Genomic DNA, 18,572 nt, shown 5'->3' on the forward strand with positions numbered 1-18,572 from the left:
TCTTCAGTAAGCTGGACAGCACGTGTGTTCTAGAAATGCTTTCAAGAATTGAAGACAGATTACAAATCCAGGAATGCACCAGCTCGTACAAATCTGAGTGCTTTGCAGGGCAAGAAAGAAAGAGAAGATTAAATTTTTACTGATACTTTGTTATGTCAGTATGTCACAGCAATCTAAGATACACTATAGACTTACATCTCATGACTACCACCTGAAACGTGTTCAGGATTAAAATTATGCACCCAAGCGCCTCAGAACAGTATGAGCAAATAAGTAACAAGAAAAGGAGTACAACTTACAGGGAGCATTTCCACATGAGGTTATCAAGGCTATAAAGAAGTTATTTTCTTCAAAGAAGCTTTATGTGTAAGGTTAAGGGTGGTTACACATTAGCTCCCCCAAGGCTGCCACTTTGCAGTAACTTACCATGTAGACATTTTTGCTTCCATTTGCCAAGGGAAATCCATTCCTGAACCACTGGTAACGAGGAATTGGGTTTCCAACAGCTCCACATTCTAGTACCAAAGCATCTCCCACTGTCAGGTTTTGTGGCTGAGGCTGAACACAAATGTGCAACTTATTTTCAGGCAAACCAACTAAGCTCCCTTTACCAAAAAACAAAAGGGGAAGAAAAAAGAAAGTGAGACAATCTAATCACATATAGATTAATATGAATTGATGACATATGGCCACATCTTTCTGGAACTACAAGACTGTTTTAATAGCAATGAGATTAAGTTGTTTTTAAGAGTAAGCTAAAAATGAGTAGCTACAGCTTTCCAGTTCTTCAGCTGAAAAGCAAAAAGCAATGGACATTAAATATATCCCAGAAGTAAAAAAAAACAAACTTAAGCCCTCTTCGCCTTATTTATTCCTGCCCATAGGATTATAAACAGTCCAGAGAAAAGAGCAAGTACAAAGAAGAATGGCTACTGAAGGACTGATTGAGGATCCAACTTGTGTGCAAGCGTATACACAGGAATAAGAATTCCAAAATTGAAATCAATCAGATCTAGCATATTACTAGTCTTCTCATTGTAAACTGAGCATCAAACCTTAGGGTAAATACAGTAAACTAGACCAAAGCTAAAAACACTTAAGAAATATCAGCCACTGACACGTGCCCATATAGAAATGTCATTGGAAAAGAAACCTATTCAGAAAACCCTAAATACATTAAAAACTTGTCCAGCTTATGAAATCTAAGTTTATATATGATAAAATTTATTGAAACAGTATTGAAATTAATTTTTAAAACATCCACTAAACACACAAGAGTGCTACACTGAAAAGGTTTCCAGTCTCTGTGTACTGAACAGTTCCATTACCTGACACATACCAACACCAGCACAGACCTACTTGTAAAGGTCATGCAAGTGATCTTTTATCTCAGCTGCAAGGTCACTCATCTTTACTTTTAGATTACACATGTAGACACTTTCTGTCAGCAGAGCTATTCATGACTGACAGTTAGCGGGTGATGACATTTTCCTGTGCATAGTAAAATAAAGGGAGACAATGATACAGGTATCTCTGTTCTAATAGTGTCTGAGCTTCTTGGAGCATTATAAACATGTATTTCAGAGATTTTACAAACAGAAGTTTCGTATTTATGATCAATGTTGACTTGCATTTTTAAAAGAAAGCTGTGACTGACAGATGCATGAGTAAATACTCTGGTTCTATGACCACTGCTGTACGGCATTTCAAAAATAGAGACCCTGGCTTACCATGTTCTCTATCAACTTCTGTAATGGTAGTGTTTTGGGTTTGGTGTTGGGTTTTTTTTTCTTACAAAGGGATTTGTTTTATGTAATTTCTATCATAGAAAACGTTTTTAACATGTCAAAATAAACTTTACTTGCTTTCACTCAGCTGTTTACAGAACCTTCCCCCTTTCTCCCTCTCAATGTTCCAGTTTGATATCAGAATCTTTCAACAAAACATAAAGAATGAATTTCCCTTCAGGGCAGAAAGAAAGAAATAAGATGGAAAGGAACTGCTGTTGTAGTCAAATTAAACAGGATTGGTCTTTAAGACAAAGAATACAGAAGTTACAGACAGTGAAAGAGAAGATAAGATTGAACAGTAACATTGTTTCTGTCTCCAGTGGGACCTCTTAACTGCCAACTCATTTATAGGGTCTCGTTGGTACAGTCCATTACTGTATTTTGTGAGTGGTACAACAACGAACCTGTCCTAGTATCTTCCAGAATTGTGTCTGGCTGCCTTACTGATCACAAGTTCATGACAGCTACGAAAGACAGCTTTTACAGAATGGAGAATGGCCGATCTCTCAACAAGCAGAAAGCAATGAAAAGAGGAGGAAACAAGTATCTGAAACAAGAAAGCAACAAAGGGACATGGAAAGGAAGAAAAAAAACTTAGCAGCTGAAGTAGAAGATTTCATACTTGGTCAACATTTGCAGAAATGGTACTGTCAGCATTATCTAGTTCAACTGAAACACCAGATCCCAGGCCACATGTTACAGGAGGTAGAGAGCATTCATTCAGTGCAAGCACTACATACCCCTTATAGTTTTCTTTGTAAGGACCCTGAGAGCAAAAGTCACAGGAAGGAACAATCCATCCTATTGCTCACCCTTTTACCCATCACCAAGACCTAAACATGCTAAAATTCACTGGTTGGTCAACAGTCATGGAACATACAGCAAGGCACTAGCCCATGGACACTTGCTGCCTTTTAGGCACCAAAACTTTTGCCACAAGTGTGAAACAACATACTGCTGTTTTTCTCAGATTATTATTTTTTTAAAGTAGTCATTACAATGTTATTCATCACCTGGTGCAATCAGCAAGATCTAAAACTGCAGATTTCTAATTGAACAGAACCTGAAGCAGGAGCAAAGGAAAAGCAGAAGAAATCACTGCTGAGATAGAGGATCAAAAATATGTTAGAGATTAAAATGTACAAAGGTCACCTCAAATGAAATTGCAATAGGTTTTGATCTTTTACTGGAAGTAAAGCTCCTCTAACAAGTGGGAAGACAGACTTCTGGAAGACAATGGTTTTGCCACTCACCATGAGATGTACCCTTGAGATCACAAACTTCAAGTTGTGCCCACTGACTGAACACAAAGGAAGATTCACTGTTCACTCGACAGATGTAAAAGCCAGAGTCGTTTATGTTCACTGGATTCAAAACCAGCTCTGGAGAATTACCATGGGGAACCTGAATTACAGGTGAACGAAGATATATTTAAATTTAGACTGATTTAATCTAAACCAGGATCAAACATTAGAATATGTATTTCAATGTCCAAAACACCAGCCTCAACTCCTTCCATTTACCTGAAACTTTTGGATGAAGAAGTTTTGTTCTATGTATTTAGCAGCTCAGAGATAGGCTTTCCTCCAAGAATAATTCATATGCCTCTATTTAAGACAATTCTGAGCTTTTAAGCCAGCTGACAAGCTCTTCCTGAAATTAGTAATTTTTACCTTTTTCCACAAATAACTCTGAATAATTTCTTAAGCACTACTCCAACCAGCATGTGTGTTACATTCAGCTCTAGTCTTAAGATATATTCAACTACGACAGCGAAACTGTAACATTCTTACACAGAAAAATATTTTTTTACTACATTACATTTTAACTGTAATAAGCAGGAAATGACTGTAAACATTTTGTAAGCCATGTTTTGGATGATCTAGATAAACTTTCAGAAGGTGTAAGAAATGAGTGAAAAATTTCAGTCCTACCAGCAATTTAAAATACACAAACTTACTGCATTTTTTGAAACAGTACTTACAATAAAATAACATCAAGAAAAATGTGCATTCATCTTGTAGAAAGATAACCAGGAACAGAAATATGGGCATTAAGTGCTGTCATTCAAATTCCAGAGATACCAGCTCACACACATGCCAATATTTTACCACGTAAGTCTGTGGCAACACTGAGTTCAGGCCTTCAATTGTCCGTTCTTAGGAAACCAGTTTCCATCTGTCCAAGACCAACAGTGACTGGCATTTGTTCCAGTGTAGCAGTGTCTCAGTGGCCTGTGTTAAACTTTTTGGTAGGCTGAGACACAACTAAACTTACAGTTTCCTTACTGTCACATTCCAAGATCAGCCTCCAAGGATAAAGTGGTCTGAATATAAGTAACAATATTATTGTTTTAGCACACTGATAGGGTCATTATGCGGCATTTCTTAAACTTCTACTGTTACTCGTATATATAGTAATCTTCCCGCATTGTAAATAAGAGTAAGTCTTAAAAAAAAAAGTATCATCCAAAATCTTTACCTATTATTTTCACCATTTAAACCCCCTATATTCTGTGTCAACTATTACCTCTTTTTCCTGCTTGAACCACTGGTACTGCACAAATGGGTGTCCTGTTGCCCAACAGCACAGCTTGACAACCTGACCAGAGAGCACTGCCTGAGAGTCTGGCTGTACAACAATCTTTATACCTTTAAAAAAGAATTTACACATATGAAAGTTATTAAGAAATACTATTTCACAATTTAAACTTGGGTTCGAATTGTCCTTTGAGCAAAGAAGGTTTCTGTCATTAAATATACTTGAAAATAATTTGTTTGTACTGTGTACACACACAGTTCCAACTAGTTATGACTTTAAGACATTCAAAATTGTCATCCATTATACAAAACCCATGCTCAAACTGATCAGTACTCTACATGATTTATCAAAGATTTAAAGTAGATTATTCAGACATTTTAGTTTTAGATACTTCAATCCCTCTTGCTCTCTACTCACTAAAGCAAATAATACTTCCAGTGGCATCACTTCTGGGAAAAGTATTCCCAGTTTTAAGAGTTTGCTCACTCCCAACAATTTCTTTGAGTTATTAATCTTCAGATTAAGATTAGGCACAGCCTGAGGGATGGATCAAAACAGTAAGAGTTACCTTAACTACAACATAGTGCATTTTTCTATTATTCCCCACTTTATTAGCTTATCACCTTATTAGCTGAAACATGGTTTCAGCTTTATGCCTTTGACTCCTGTAGAACACAGGGCTGGGGTTTTCTTTTGTCAATATGCAAGGTAAAATTTTCCACTTCAAATTTAACTGCCAGGAAATAGCATGAGCGAAATTCTGACACCAGTCTGATATGATCCAGTTATTTTCTTAACCTAGACCATTCCAGAGATCTTGTTACACCATGACTCCAAAACCAGATTCACTGGTACAACCAAGGTCATCACAAGAAAGGGTGGGTGGGAGCGGGGAGTCAACTGTAGAACAGAGTTTAACCTTACATTGCTGTCAAAAAATACACAGATCCATGACCAAGGTGTTCAGCAACACTGAGGTGATAAGCCACCAAAAAAATCGTCAGTTTAAATTATTATTTGCTATGGATGGTAAAAGACATTTAACCACCCCAGTGGGACCATAAGCAATACTACACATTAATAACTAGCTGCTACAATACTAGCATTGTGGGCTAACTCCCTGGGCAGATAAGCACCACACAGTCCCCCAACCCCATGGGATGGGGTAAATGAGAAAAAGGAAGAAAAAAACCAATAAAACTTGCAGGTCAAGATAATATGAACAAACAAAAAATAATTGTTTAATAAGTGAAGGATGAGTGGAAGAATAGTGTAGAAAACAAGTGGCACAAAGGCAATCACTCACCACCTCCTGTGGATAGACACAGAATAGTATAGAGTAAATCAGAAGCTGTGTAAAAAGGTATCTGCAAAGAGATCACAAGTACAAGACTCAAGAATATCCTTTGGTCCAAGCCTTCTTATTACACTCTGTCAGGGGTTTTCTTTTTGTCTGCTTTTTTTGCTCCCTCCTGTTTAACAGCTTAGCTGCACATCAGTACTTTTTCCTAACAGAGAATCTTTGAGGAAAGAAACCATAACAATTTGATCAATGGGCTGAAACCTGAGCAGAAAGACTGAAATAGAGATGACACAACATTTGGAAATCACATAATCTTTGTCTAGCAGGGAAGTGAGCTATATTAACTTCCTTTGCACACAATCTTAGTTCAACAATCTGAAATAGTTGATCACACTGGCAGCTACTCCAAGGTAGATACAGGACTGGTAAATTCCCAGCCTTTCCTTCTCTAAAATAACTTCCCTCTGTACCCTAGCCCTGAAGATTGCTACCTCAGTTTGTCATTTAACACTTCCTCTGCTGTTTTTCACAGTTACAGACAGTGCATTAAGTACAGTTTTTGAGCATTACAATCACCTAACATTAACCAAGCCAACAGGAATTATATTTCACTTTAAAGGACAGAAAAATTTGCTCTTTCCAAAGACTTCCACATTCTTCTTTTCTTCTTAAAGTCTCTCCTGATTTGCATCATCAATATCTCTTAAGAAAGTAGTTGAGAAAAACAAATTATCTGAAAGATTAGTGTTTTGCACTCCTTGGAAGCATTACAAACAAGTTCTAGGAAATTTATTCATAATTTCTTCACAGTCTCATTAATTTTCCTGCAATTCACTCAGCGCTATATAGCTACTTCCTGCAAGCATCACAGAATTCAATGGTTCAAAATCAAAACCTTCTGGCTCAATTTTCTGAATGATTACAAAGATACATAAAAACTTTGATTTTCCTTGGAAAACGCAAAGCTTAAGTTTTACCTTTGAGGATGGCAAACTGACATTTATGGTTACCAGACTTTGAAACACCTAGTGCAAATTAAGTTCTTATAATCTTAACTACAATCCAACTGTTCCGTTCTTAATTTACAGACTGGTAAATGTTCTCCACCATTTCTACAAACTCAGCCTCAGTTGTCACATTCAGACTGAAGTGCCTAAACTGCTGCAGTAAGAGACCCACCTGCAGAGGAAAAACACTTCCTTGCTCTTGTTTCAATCACAACTCAGTGAGGTTGCACAAGGACTAGGGACTAGACTGTAATACCACAAATTGTGTATAAAGCCTTTTTTTCCTCCCTAGCCTGGGAGAAAACTCTTTGCATTTCATTCATTTCCAGTAAGTTCACATGACAATATAAAAAAAGTGGAGAAAAGGGACAAAGAGGTGACCCAAGGAACAAGATGTCTAGGCTTTCTCACTACCATAAAAGGAGAAATTTAAAAGTTTGTAATAACTACTAATTTGTGTCTTTACAGGAAGACAGTCTTCTGTAGAGTAAATCCAATGTGACAGGCAAGTCTCTAAGCTCTGAGAGACAAACAATGTGCAGAACTTCTGAAAGTCTATGCTTCTCCGAAAGATCCTTTGTATTGTTGCAAACAAAGTGATGTTCCAGCTTGTAACAATACATGTCTGCCATACAGGTACTGAAGTAGTATCACTGCCAAAACAGACCACTAAGCAGCATCAAAACTGTACACCCATTAACCAGTACATTCATGGCTTTGTGAGCCTTTTTTAACTGGTAGAAAACAGTCTAACAAAACAGTACGACAGCTACAGAGGTCTTACATTAAACAGTCTGTTCCTAAAGGAACTTGAGCAACACTTAAGCTCTTATCAGTGAGTTACAACAGTCAGTTATGAATTTGTACTTTGACTTGAAGCATCAGCCACCCCGAACATATAAATTCACTGCACACACCAAGGCCTACCACTTCTTTTTAAATAGTTTAAAATTCTTTTTGACCCAAATTGTCTTCAAATACCCTTTGCTTTGGTTTCTCTTGGTTCCAGTTTCTCAGTCTCTATTAAGCTTAGTCCTTAGAGGCTGAATCCATTCTATCACAGACCGTACTGTTCTGCAAGAGATTCATTTATAACAACACCATCTCTGCAGTTCCAAGGGGTCTTGACAAAAATCTACTTATCCTTGTATTGAGGAGAACAAGCCAATATTTTAGCCATCTATCTAGTTCCCTAGCTGATACCAGTATCTCACAATTCTGCTGTTTAACAAGTTCCTGGTTTACCCAGGATTTAGTTTTCTTTACATATTTCAAAACTTAACTTGACTGACAGCCACAAAAAAATCCTCAATGCAACAGCAGCGATACTTGAGATGATCACAGATCAGGCAAGCACATTTTGGCTCAGTGCAGGCACTCTGCAGTACAAATGTGAACCAGGATGTTCTTGTTTTCAGTACTCCCCCAGTAACCACCAGATTGAGAACAATAAAAAGGAACAAGTGTTCACAGTGCAGGACAGCATACTACTGCCTATGCTTCCACCTCGACTCTTGCCCCTACAAGCACAATCCGCTCACACTGATATAACACCAATTCCCCTCCCCCTGCCAAGCCTACTGTGCTATACTTCAGCTAGACTAAGCTATCATGTAACTCAATCACATCTCATTCCACACACCATGGTCCTCCTAGTACAGTAACAAGCAGCAGCCTTAACTAGATGAAACAGCTGCAAAGCATTACCATAATTTACTTGAAAAATTCCAAGGTTGTCTTAACAATGGTTCTGAGCCCATGGCTTCTTTCCTCACACTGTCCAAACAACAGGACAGCTATCAGTACAGCAGAGTGCCTGCTAGTCTCACCTCCCTCCCTGATCTGAAAAGAAGCTTTTGTAACTTTCAAGTAGGCTGAATTTCACCACATCCTGAAGGAGAAGGATGTAAGAAAGGGCCCTGCTTTGGTACTATAGCAAGAAGCACTTGGTCTACATGGTCTTACCTGTGCACTCCCTTGTGCTGCCCCACTTCCTACACCTTTTGTGAAGAAGCAAGCTGAATGTGTTAGTAGAAAATAATCCAGTTCTATCCTGTTAGTCTGGTTTTCTGTCCAATTAGCAAGTTGGACTGCATCCAATATGCACCAGAACTGGAACTAATTGGACCCTTCCCCTTCAATTAGGGTAAGCTATGAAACGCAGTTAATGAAACCTGTAGCCTGAACAGATGGCTGGAAACACTACATGTCTTTCTAACTCAACCATTTCAGTTCTGCAAGCATCTCCCAAAGGCATAGTTCGACACAGAACTCAGGTCAGCACCTGTCATATCCATGCAGCCAAGTCCAAGTCTACAACAATACTGCATTAAAGTCTCCTTATCCACTTGGCTTACTCTTAATCTCAGAATCATATGAAACAATTACTATGGTAATTGTACGAATACAAATTATTAGCATTCAAACATCAAAGATGTTTTTACTTACTGTAGAAAACAAATACCTCAATGTTTCCAGTGTAAAACACATGGCTGAAGTGAAAGCCCAAACCAGAACTGACCTGAATGGCTGAGACACTGGAGAGCCTCTGTATGCTCCAGGGCCTGCAAGAACTCCACAAGCTCTACCACTGTGCACCCGCGATCTCCCAGTAGTTTTAGGAGACTCCAGCTGGGACTTCCTTCTGGCTCCAGTACCTTGAGGGAACACTGTTCTAAATCCAGAGGGCTACAAAATAATGTGAGAAAGACATGGCATTACTTTAGTACTTTTTCCTCAGAAAGGAGCTGAGCTCAAAATCACTTGTAGACAAGCAAAAAGATTAAAAAAAATACAGATGGAAAATTCCTAGCTGATTTGGACATATGTGCAGCATTTCCTTCAAGTTTCAGGAGTTCAGAGGTTATACAGTGACACCTCCACAGACAGAAAGTGGTAGCAGTGAGTTGCTTCAAAACAAGCGATGCTTGTACCTAACAATTCTGACCAAATGTACAAAGTAATCTTCTATTTTTCACTTTTTAAAGGCTCAGCAGAAAAACAAGTACAGCACCTTTCATTTTCATGTGCCTAATTCAGAAGCGGTAAAGACTGAGTCAGAACCTAACTTGAAAGTTCAGGAAGACATTGATTTTCAGAGTAGTTGTTGAAAGTGACTGCTGCTGCAGCTTAACTGATACAGATACACACATCTACTGCTACAGGTTAGTTAACTGCTTCAATAAATTCATCTCCAGGTATAAACATACATAGTTTTAAATTCTGGTGTTAAGCCTTTGTGTACTTTCAATCACAGCAGATTAAAATAACACAGATAGTAAAGAAATGAATACAGCTATGGAAAAGGAATGCAAGTTTACGCATTCCCACTAAAAAGCTTCATCAAAGTTTCTTTCATTAAATTACAGTGCCGTGCAAACCAAAGGTGAGATATTTTCACTTATCAAGCAGACCTTCACAGTATTTTACTGGATAATAAAGAGAAGGCCCTACAGAGGGGTCATGTTGTAGTCCTCAGGCTCTATTTCTCTATATGAATAAATACAGTCATAACAGAAAAAGGACACATCTGCATAATGTACATTCAGTGCTGCACTTGAAATGCCTGATTTTTGAGATACGATCCTCTAAACAAAATCTTGAAAAAACACAGGAAGTAAAACGATCAGGAAGCAATCTAGAGAAAGCGACCTAGGAAAAAAGAGTTGAACAATACTTTTACCCTTAGGCTGGAAGAGCCACAGGGAGTCAGCAAATATTCCCCGTGTTCCCCGCCCGGGGGAGGCAGCCGGCGCCGAGGGAAGTTGGGTGAGGTGCAGGGGTGCTCCCCAACTAGAAAGGTGGCAAAGCGAAAAGCCGCGCCACTCGCACTCAGCTACTCTTCGCTGTGGCTAAGCAGACATCTCCCAGAGCCGGGCCACGCGTCCCCGACCCCCCTTGCCGCAGCGCAGCGGCCCGGGCGGGGGCCGCCCCTTCCCTGGCAGGCCGCGGCAGGCCCGGCGCGGACCGGGTAACGCGGGCTGCAGAGAGCAGCGGCGACCCAACAGCCGCAGCGTTCAGCTCTTCGCTCGAGTACCGGCTCGCGAAGGAGCGGGCAGGCAGAGCCGAACCCGGACCTACTCTGCCCTCATTGCCCCGCCACTGAACGGGACCGGCATCGCCGGCCGCCCGCGACCCCGCCTGCTTTTTAGCACGGGCAGCCCTAGCCCGCAACCTCAGGGAAGGCTCCGCGAGGGGAGCCCAAGGCCGACGCGCCCCTGCCTTCCACCCCGCCGGGACACCATGGCTTCGGCTCCGCCAAGGCGCCCGGCCCCGCCACCCGTGCTCCGCCGCCTCGGCCCCGCGGCTTCCCACCGCAGAAGCCCGCCCCCCGCGGCCCCGTCAGCCCCAAGCCGCTGGCCGCCCCGCAGCCTCCTCCCGCCGCCTGCCGCGCCCCCCACCCGCTCCTGCAGGCTGCCCTCACCTCAGCCGGACCCTGCCGTGGCTCCCCACTCGCTGCGCCAGGTCCCGCCAGCCCTTGCCTGGCGCTGCCCGGTCCAGCAGCTCGCTGAGCCTCCGCAGCAGCGGCTCGGCCAGGCGGCTGAGGGGCACGGACCCCACCGTGCTCCGCACCGGGCCCGACATCACCACCCTCCTGCCTCCTCCGCGGCGGCGCGCCACGGCCCGCCCGGGGCGGCGCCCCTGGCCGGAAGAACGCGCGGGGCGCAGCCGCACGGTGCGGCGCGGCTGCTCCCCTCGCGCGCCGCGCGGCTTCCCGCCCTTCCTTGAGGGAAGCCTCGCCGTGCCCGTTGCCGGAGGGCTTGTGGCACTTCGGAAAGGGAGTGTCTTCCCTCAGCCCGGGAGGTCACGCTCCGGCGCTGCTGACAGTGTGAGGGAACCGGTCAGGGTTTTGCTTTACCCAATTGAAACGGAAAAGCTGAGCATCTGACTCGGAGGCAGAGACCTGCTGCCGGCGTGAGCCCCTGGCGCTGAGGCAGCCAGAGAGCCGGGAGCAGCTCTCTGGTGGGAGAGAGAGGAGTCGGGTGGGGGAATAAACCCTGTAAAAATCTTAGAACAGTGGGAACAAGGCCTTGCTTTGAGGAGAAACATTTAACTACAGCCAACACAGCCACGGACTCCTCTGTGACACATCCTTTCCCACCTTTTAGCCAGGGAGAGGCAGGACTGCTTTGGGAAGAGACTCCTGAGGAGAGATGTTTCCATCGCTGCTAACGATCAGATAAGTGTAGCCATTATCTAAGGACAATCCTCATCCCTCTGGAGTTACAGCTTGTGCAAAGTTGACTGAGAGTGCCTTAGAACGTAATTTAACTAACACTTCAAACGAGTGATCAAGCATTGAAATATGGCTGCCTGTAATTAAGGTGGGGTTTTTTTATGTGACTGCAAGCTGTTTTGCTTTCACAAGTGAGCAAGCTGGAAGTCAGCTGGCTGCAGCCACACAGCATTGAGACCAAACTTGTAAGTGTTGCTGTAGGGTCTGTTGTCTTGTGGGTTGTATTGCACTAGTCAAAACAGGCTTTATGTCTACAGAGCAGGTAACAGTACCGTATCTCTCCTGACTTCTGTGTAGCTTGGAATCTGAAACCCAAGCCATTTAGTTAGACTTCACTTGAAGAAATTGCATTGAATGGCTTTTTGCTGTGGTGTTAACCAATAGTTTATTTCTCCTAATTTAGGTGGAAAACCAACCTGGGTGGCAAAATGGATACAAGTGAGACAGTAAATTTGACTTTCTGCTGATAGGTAGCTACCCACAGCTGTGTATAATTTAACTGCTAGAAAATCAGGCAGGTGTCTTTCACCCACCTCAACCTGTGGTCTGTGCTTGTTGGGTCTTCCTAGAATATTACACAGTTGAATTACCTCAGGTTGAATATGGTCTTAAATCCTGGTTTCTCATTTCTTTGGGGATTATTTTGGCTATTAGGCCATTATATAAGGCATAGATAGCCCTGCTGTTATTCCTCAGTGAGGGTGGTTGTAGGTGCTATATTTATTGCTGAACACACGAGTTTCCTATCTGGGTCTAGATAACACTGAGAGCAAGAAATATGTAGTACAGTAGTAGCTCAGAACTAGTTTTAGCTGTGCTTTCAGCAGAATGCTTAAGAAAAAAACTTGGCACAAAAGTTGCTTTTCAGTCTTTTCAAAATCACTTGAGCTCAGGGTGGTTTGTGCATTTCATTCAAGTTCCTCCTGTGTGAGACTTAGCTTTTTGGGTAACAGGAGTGGGAATACTTTCTTACTTCAGAGTTCACTTATTTGCCTTTAAGGAATGTGAATCATTAGGTGAGGTTTTATGTAGTTTGATTGTTGAAAGTTCACTATCTACCTTTGGTTTCCTCAACCTACTTGTTAGGGATTGCAGATTTTCTCGTGTTCAGCAGAACTTTTGTGTGCTTAACTTCAAGCAATTAAGAAATTCCCAACGTGCCTAGCAAAGCACTTAAGCACACCTGAGCATGTGCTTTAAAAAAAGAAGCCAGTGCTTTCATATCAAAAGCTGAGGCCAACACTTCCTCTTTCTCAAGATCATGAGGAAATTCCCCCGGACTTCTATGGAAGTAGGATGTACCCTCTCATCACTGCCAACTGTTGCTCTGGCTGAGGTTTTCCCAGGAAGAGCCATCTGCTGTGTGTAATGAAATAGTCTCTCTTAAAAGTCAAACTGTTCTGTGATCAGACTCACTACAGTAAGGTCACACTAGCAAAACAGCACTGAAGCTTCCAGCTAGCTTCTCAGCTCTGAAACAACATGCATAAATTAAACGTCTCTTGTCTTGTAACACAGAATCAAACCATAGGCTTGGCCCACTTCTAGAACTTAAAGAAAGTACACTTAAGGGTAAGTGTATGTTTATGGTTTGTGAGGTCAAATGGTTTATACTTTTTAAATGACTTGTCTACTTTTTTCTCCTGTGTGCAAATAGAATGTGTATTGTAAAAGATAAATAAATGAAGAACAAGTTACTTTATTTTTAATGTACTACCTGATTATAGTGATTTATACCGTTACTGAACAGGAAATATGATTTGTAATTTGCTTCTGCTAAAGTATAGCAATTTCTGCTCATCTTAGGAGACTGTTTTTTTTTTAAATGTTGTATTTAGAATTCTGCTAAATGTTTCTGAAATTATACTCTGGTACTATTTCCACTGAGTTTCAGGAAGTGAAACAAAATTGCAAAAATGGTACAAAAGCAAGCTTTCTTCTCTAAACAATATGCAAGTGATACTAGGTATCCCATAATACATTTTTTTTTCTGAATATATATTGCATAGCCTAATACTCATTAGGTAAAAATTTCCTCCATTCCTGAGAAAAAATCTGGTCACTTGGTAGCATGTAGATGATTCTCAGACAGATGATTATCTGGCAGTGTCAGATGCTTCACCTAGTGTTAAAAATAGATTAAGATGGATTAGTGTTAAGAGTTGTGCTGTGATTACTTATTTTAATTACTCTGTATTAAGGTCTTTTTTAGAGAGATGCAGAGCCAGTCATTTATTCTTCTTACAGTTAGCCAATGAACTATAGCTGTGGTGTTTTCTTTATGCTGTGGTGCTGTTTACAATGGGTAGTATGCTAATAGTAAAGTTGTCAAAAAGCCTCGAATGTTGGAATTTGAAGAAATAAATATATTACAGTATATTTTGCAAGGACATATTTTCCAGATATCTGCTTTTTGAACAGCCAAAACTTCACTGATGTTTTGCTTATCCAAACCTTGTTCATACAATAGATATATGGTAATTGGTTTAGGTAATACAGCGTTTTGCTAGTTTGATTTCTGACATTGCATGCTCTTTGGCAAATATGCTGCTTTCAATGTTCGATTTGACTGCAGTGTCTTGAAGGATTTATAGAAGAATAATATGGTTATGGTTTTTGTTTGTGTTCCAGAGTTAGGGATTCCAGGCAGAAATAAATTTGGCAGAAGTACTATGAGATACAGAAACAAATAGAAAATGTACTCATTGTAAATCTTTGTGTGCATGGGTTCTCATTACTCTTACTCCATCAAATGTTAGGTTCTATAGTAAGCAAACTGCTGTATACTTACTATAGCCCTGTTGTGAGTAGAGTTCACAAAATTAGAATCTAATTGTAGAATTCCAGTTTCTGTTGTCTTGGAAATTTCAACTTTTACAAGGTAGCAACATTTGAGAATGTAGGCATGATCACAACACTTTTGGAAAATGTTTTTATGCTTGTCTGTGGCAAACACTTTGCAAGGTTGTATAGGCTAGGGGTGGAGAAAAGCAGATCAGAAATTTTGTGTGGAATTTGATTGCATCAGTACTTATGGATGCATGCAAGAAAAAAAGATTCACAGAAACACACCAATATTTATGAAACTTTTAAAGGAAAACTTTTAATAAAAGTTTTGATTTCTGTTACAGGAGAAGTTTAAAAAAAGAACATGAAAGCAAGCATTTAAATATGGCAAAACATGCATGGCAACATTTTTGGAAAAAAAAAAGTTATATGTTTCCAATAATATAAATATATTGTATGTATTTCTATACAGGGAATGGAATACCTTATCTAAGAAATCTGAATTGGTGTAAAATATCTGTGTTTATTACATAACTGGAAAAGTCTACATTTTGTTTTGTATTGGAAGAAGAAAAATGCTAAACTTACGGAATTTGCTACAAAATAAAAAATCTCTGTTGAAAGATGCCCTGCATAAGGAAGTGAAAAAATGTGTCTATTTCCAAATGCAAAACAATTGGCAGGCTGGGAATGGGGCATGGATGGAATTACGGCTATTGATTTCTTAGAGGAGCATTGCAGCTATATAAACCATATGCAAACTCTCTGTAAGAAAATTAAGACATATTTGAGAAATATTTCCAGGGAGAATGGAAAGGGAATTAGCATTAATCTTAGGACATAACTGCGTTTAAGCAGGACACTAAGATTTCACAGATGACTGGATGACAAGATGTGTATATACATATGGTGCCATAGCTGGTCATTCCGAAAAGGATCTGGAAGGTTATTTGAGTGAATGGCCTATTATGTCTTTGTATCTCTGCAAACCAAAAGTCAGGGTCATAAAAACGCAAGCTTTGTTAGCAGTCGTATTTAATTCTAAGCTACATTTGCTATTTCAAGTTATTTGCTATGCAAGCTATTGGAGTAAATGTTTTTCTTTCAGTCCTCATATACATATACTAGGAATCACTGTGACTTTCCGTCTGTGGTATATGGCTTTTCATGCCTAATTTTAAACAGTACAGTCATATTTATTGACAGAAATACATATGAAGTCCTGTTTCCCTGAGCACTGTAGGAATCAATAATTACATATACAAGTCTTGTGGTCAGCACTTCACCCCAAACTTTCCTGTTTATTTCTAAAATAAATTGCCTTTGCATTCCTCAGTACCTGATCATTCAGAGTGAGAACGTGGCCAGGCTGTGGCAGGACTCTGTGATATCCCACATGCTTGTTTTCTGTCTGTGCCAAATACAGGGTAAGGGAGGAATAGTGTGTATGCAGCACTCATTCCAACATGATGCTGGTGTGAGGCCAGGGCATGGATATAGACCCAGGTCCTGGGAAGTTCCACCTAGTCCCACTTTTAGACACTGCCCCTTTTATATTTTTCTTGGGATTGTGTGGTTAATGGACATTCCTTTCTGGTTGTTGTTTCTGTTCTGGTTTTGCTGCTTTCTGTCCCTTTAATCAATATAATATGTATAATATCCTGTTGTCTGTACCATCTAGCTTTCTGGTTGGATCTGCATTGTATGTGACCATTTCCATTCATTGTAAAGAAAGGTTTTGTGGTTATTAGTGTTTTGTTTTGGAGAGTTTGCATGTTTATTTTAAATAAAGTCTACTTATATCCACTAGCTTTCTTTGTTGTTGAGCTACCTGCCACTATAACATTGGTATAAAGGGGTGTATGAAAATGTGTGTAGTATGCCCAGGCAAGTGGAGAAGGAGCTATTGATAAATCTAAAGTTTAGTAGGATAGTCTAGGGGATAATAATTGTTTTTCAAAAGGGCAAATCCAGATTCCAAAGTTTGGCCTGTGGGTGGAGGTGATAGTAGGAAACTGCTGGTGTTTGAGGAGTTTGTTGTCTCAGACCAATTACCTTAGCGTAAACAATGAAGCACCTAAGGAAATACTCTACTGACTTGCTAAGCAAGATCAATCTGCTGGAGAAGCGATAAAAGAATAGATGAGGAGACTGTATTATGTATGCTTCCTCATCCTCCTCATATACACCTATGTACAAAGGAGTAAGAGTGTGCTTTTTGTATGTTGGTTTGTGTGTAGAAGTTCAGTGTAAGTTAATCCTTGACCCTTGAAGCAAAAGAGATCTGCCAGATTTTGTGTGGCCCTGCAAGTGTGGACAGTGGCAGATAAGTTACTGAAGACATGGCCTGTGTCATCTAAGGCTGTTACACACATTATTTATGTAACTATCCATTTTTCTTGTGTTTTCAGGTATCCCAGACCCAGTGTCAACCTGGTATAAAGAGACCAAAATACTAGTTGATGGAAGGATAATTCTTAATATGAAACGGAGGGGGGTTATCAGTTTCCTTCCCCATGTGTGTTTAGCTAAGATAACCCTTAGCGTGGGCTAATGCAGGTTCTTCCCACTCCTTTGCGCTGACATGGGTGTAAAGTGGATCATTTGCAGAACCATACAGCCATACAGGGGTATTTATGCACTGATGTGGAGCTTTTAGCATACCTAGACAATGCTTTGGTTGTTAAAGCGTGTTTATGTACATTAATTATACTGCAGTACTATACAAGGTTTAGGCATAGATCAGATGCCCATTGTGCCAGACAGCATGTGAATACATAGAGTGGTCCCTGACCCAAAAGGTTTGTGTGGTAGTGATAAGGAGAGAGACAATACATGGGTATGGACTGATAGGTCCTGTGAAAGGCAGGGAGGAGCAAGTGCATGTGAAAGATAGGAGTAAATCCTATTGAGTAAGGATGTGGGCTGAACAGGATGGTACAGAGAACCCAAATTACATGATGGATAGCAAATAAGAGGAGAAAAAACTTCAGAGGTAGTAAAGGGAATTTTTTCTACTGACTCTAGAGGACATGAACCCCACAGAAAGACAAATTCCCTCCCAGACTGACTTGCAAAATACATCAGCTTTCTCTAGAAATAACTTCTTTGAATGTAAAATGGTTACAAAGGAAGATTTTAATTTTGGTTATAATGAAATAAAGTGGGGGAAAAAAGGGATGCAATAGAGGAAAATGAATGGCCACTTTTTAAGTCTCATCAAATTTGTAGATATTGTCAGTGAAAAATTTTTTTTCTGACTTTTGAATTAAGCCCACAGTTCCTTCTGAAATCATTAGAAGAGGTTTTGAGTCCAAAACCATGTGCAAAATGGCTATTACTAAAAATTAAACTCATTTAAACATTGTTCCTTCCATATTAAAGTATAATTTTTCAAAAACATTTTGGTCTCAGTTGGAATAAATGATCAAATATTAAACATTTTTAATATTAACAGTAAGTCTCAAATTGGGGAAAATTGGCATTTCAATGAAAATAACTTTGAACAATCAAAATTTTTATTTAGAATTGGAACTTCAGACAATTTTTTTCACTATGAATAATGGGCCATGTATGATTTATTTAAAGAAGAGTGTGCTCATGTTTATCTGAGGAGACCCTTATTGTTGACTTGAGGATGTACTAAATCCTTGAATGGGTGACATAGGGAGTGTGCGAATTGTCCAGGCACAAGGTATGTTAATGTTGTTAACTTGAAGATATACTAGGTCCTTGAATGGGAATGTTCTAATTGTCCAGGTTCAAGGTATGTTAATGAGTTCCCGGAAAGTTAATGAATAGACATGAGTGACTTGTATAAAGAGGGGGCTGAAATGTTCCCTTGGTGTGCATGACTTTGGTGGAACGATTCCCGCCCCGCCCCCCCCCCCCCCCCCCCCCCCCCCCCC

At 40.3% G+C, this 18,572-nt stretch overlaps 1 protein-coding gene across 8 annotated transcripts in view; it reads right to left on the bottom strand.

Annotated features, from left to right (window-relative positions):
- MALT1 (MALT1 paracaspase) overlaps positions 1-18,508 on the bottom strand; it is a 41,490-nt gene extending 22,982 nt beyond the window's left edge. For 5 of the 8 annotated variants that reach the window (XM_080371493.1, XM_080371492.1, XM_080371494.1 and 2 more), the window contains exons 1-5: positions 11,065-18,508; positions 9,163-9,329; positions 4,320-4,441; positions 3,044-3,194; positions 427-605 (exon numbers count right to left, since the gene is read on the bottom strand). In XM_080371493.1, the coding sequence (XP_080227619.1) occupies positions 427-605; positions 3,044-3,194; positions 4,320-4,441; positions 9,163-9,329; positions 11,065-11,225 (780 nt within the window). In that variant the 5' untranslated portion in view covers positions 11,226-18,508. The remainder of the gene's footprint in view (positions 1-426; positions 606-3,043; positions 3,195-4,319; positions 4,442-9,162; positions 9,330-11,064) is intronic. The other 3 variants (XM_080371497.1, XM_080371496.1, XM_080371495.1) reach the window with 1 other exon arrangement.
- Between the last annotated feature and the right edge of the window lie 64 nt (positions 18,509-18,572).

This window comes from Falco punctatus (assembly GCF_963210335.1).
Source record: "Falco punctatus genome assembly, chromosome: Z".
NCBI classification, from domain to species: domain Eukaryota; kingdom Metazoa; phylum Chordata; class Aves; order Falconiformes; family Falconidae; genus Falco; species Falco punctatus.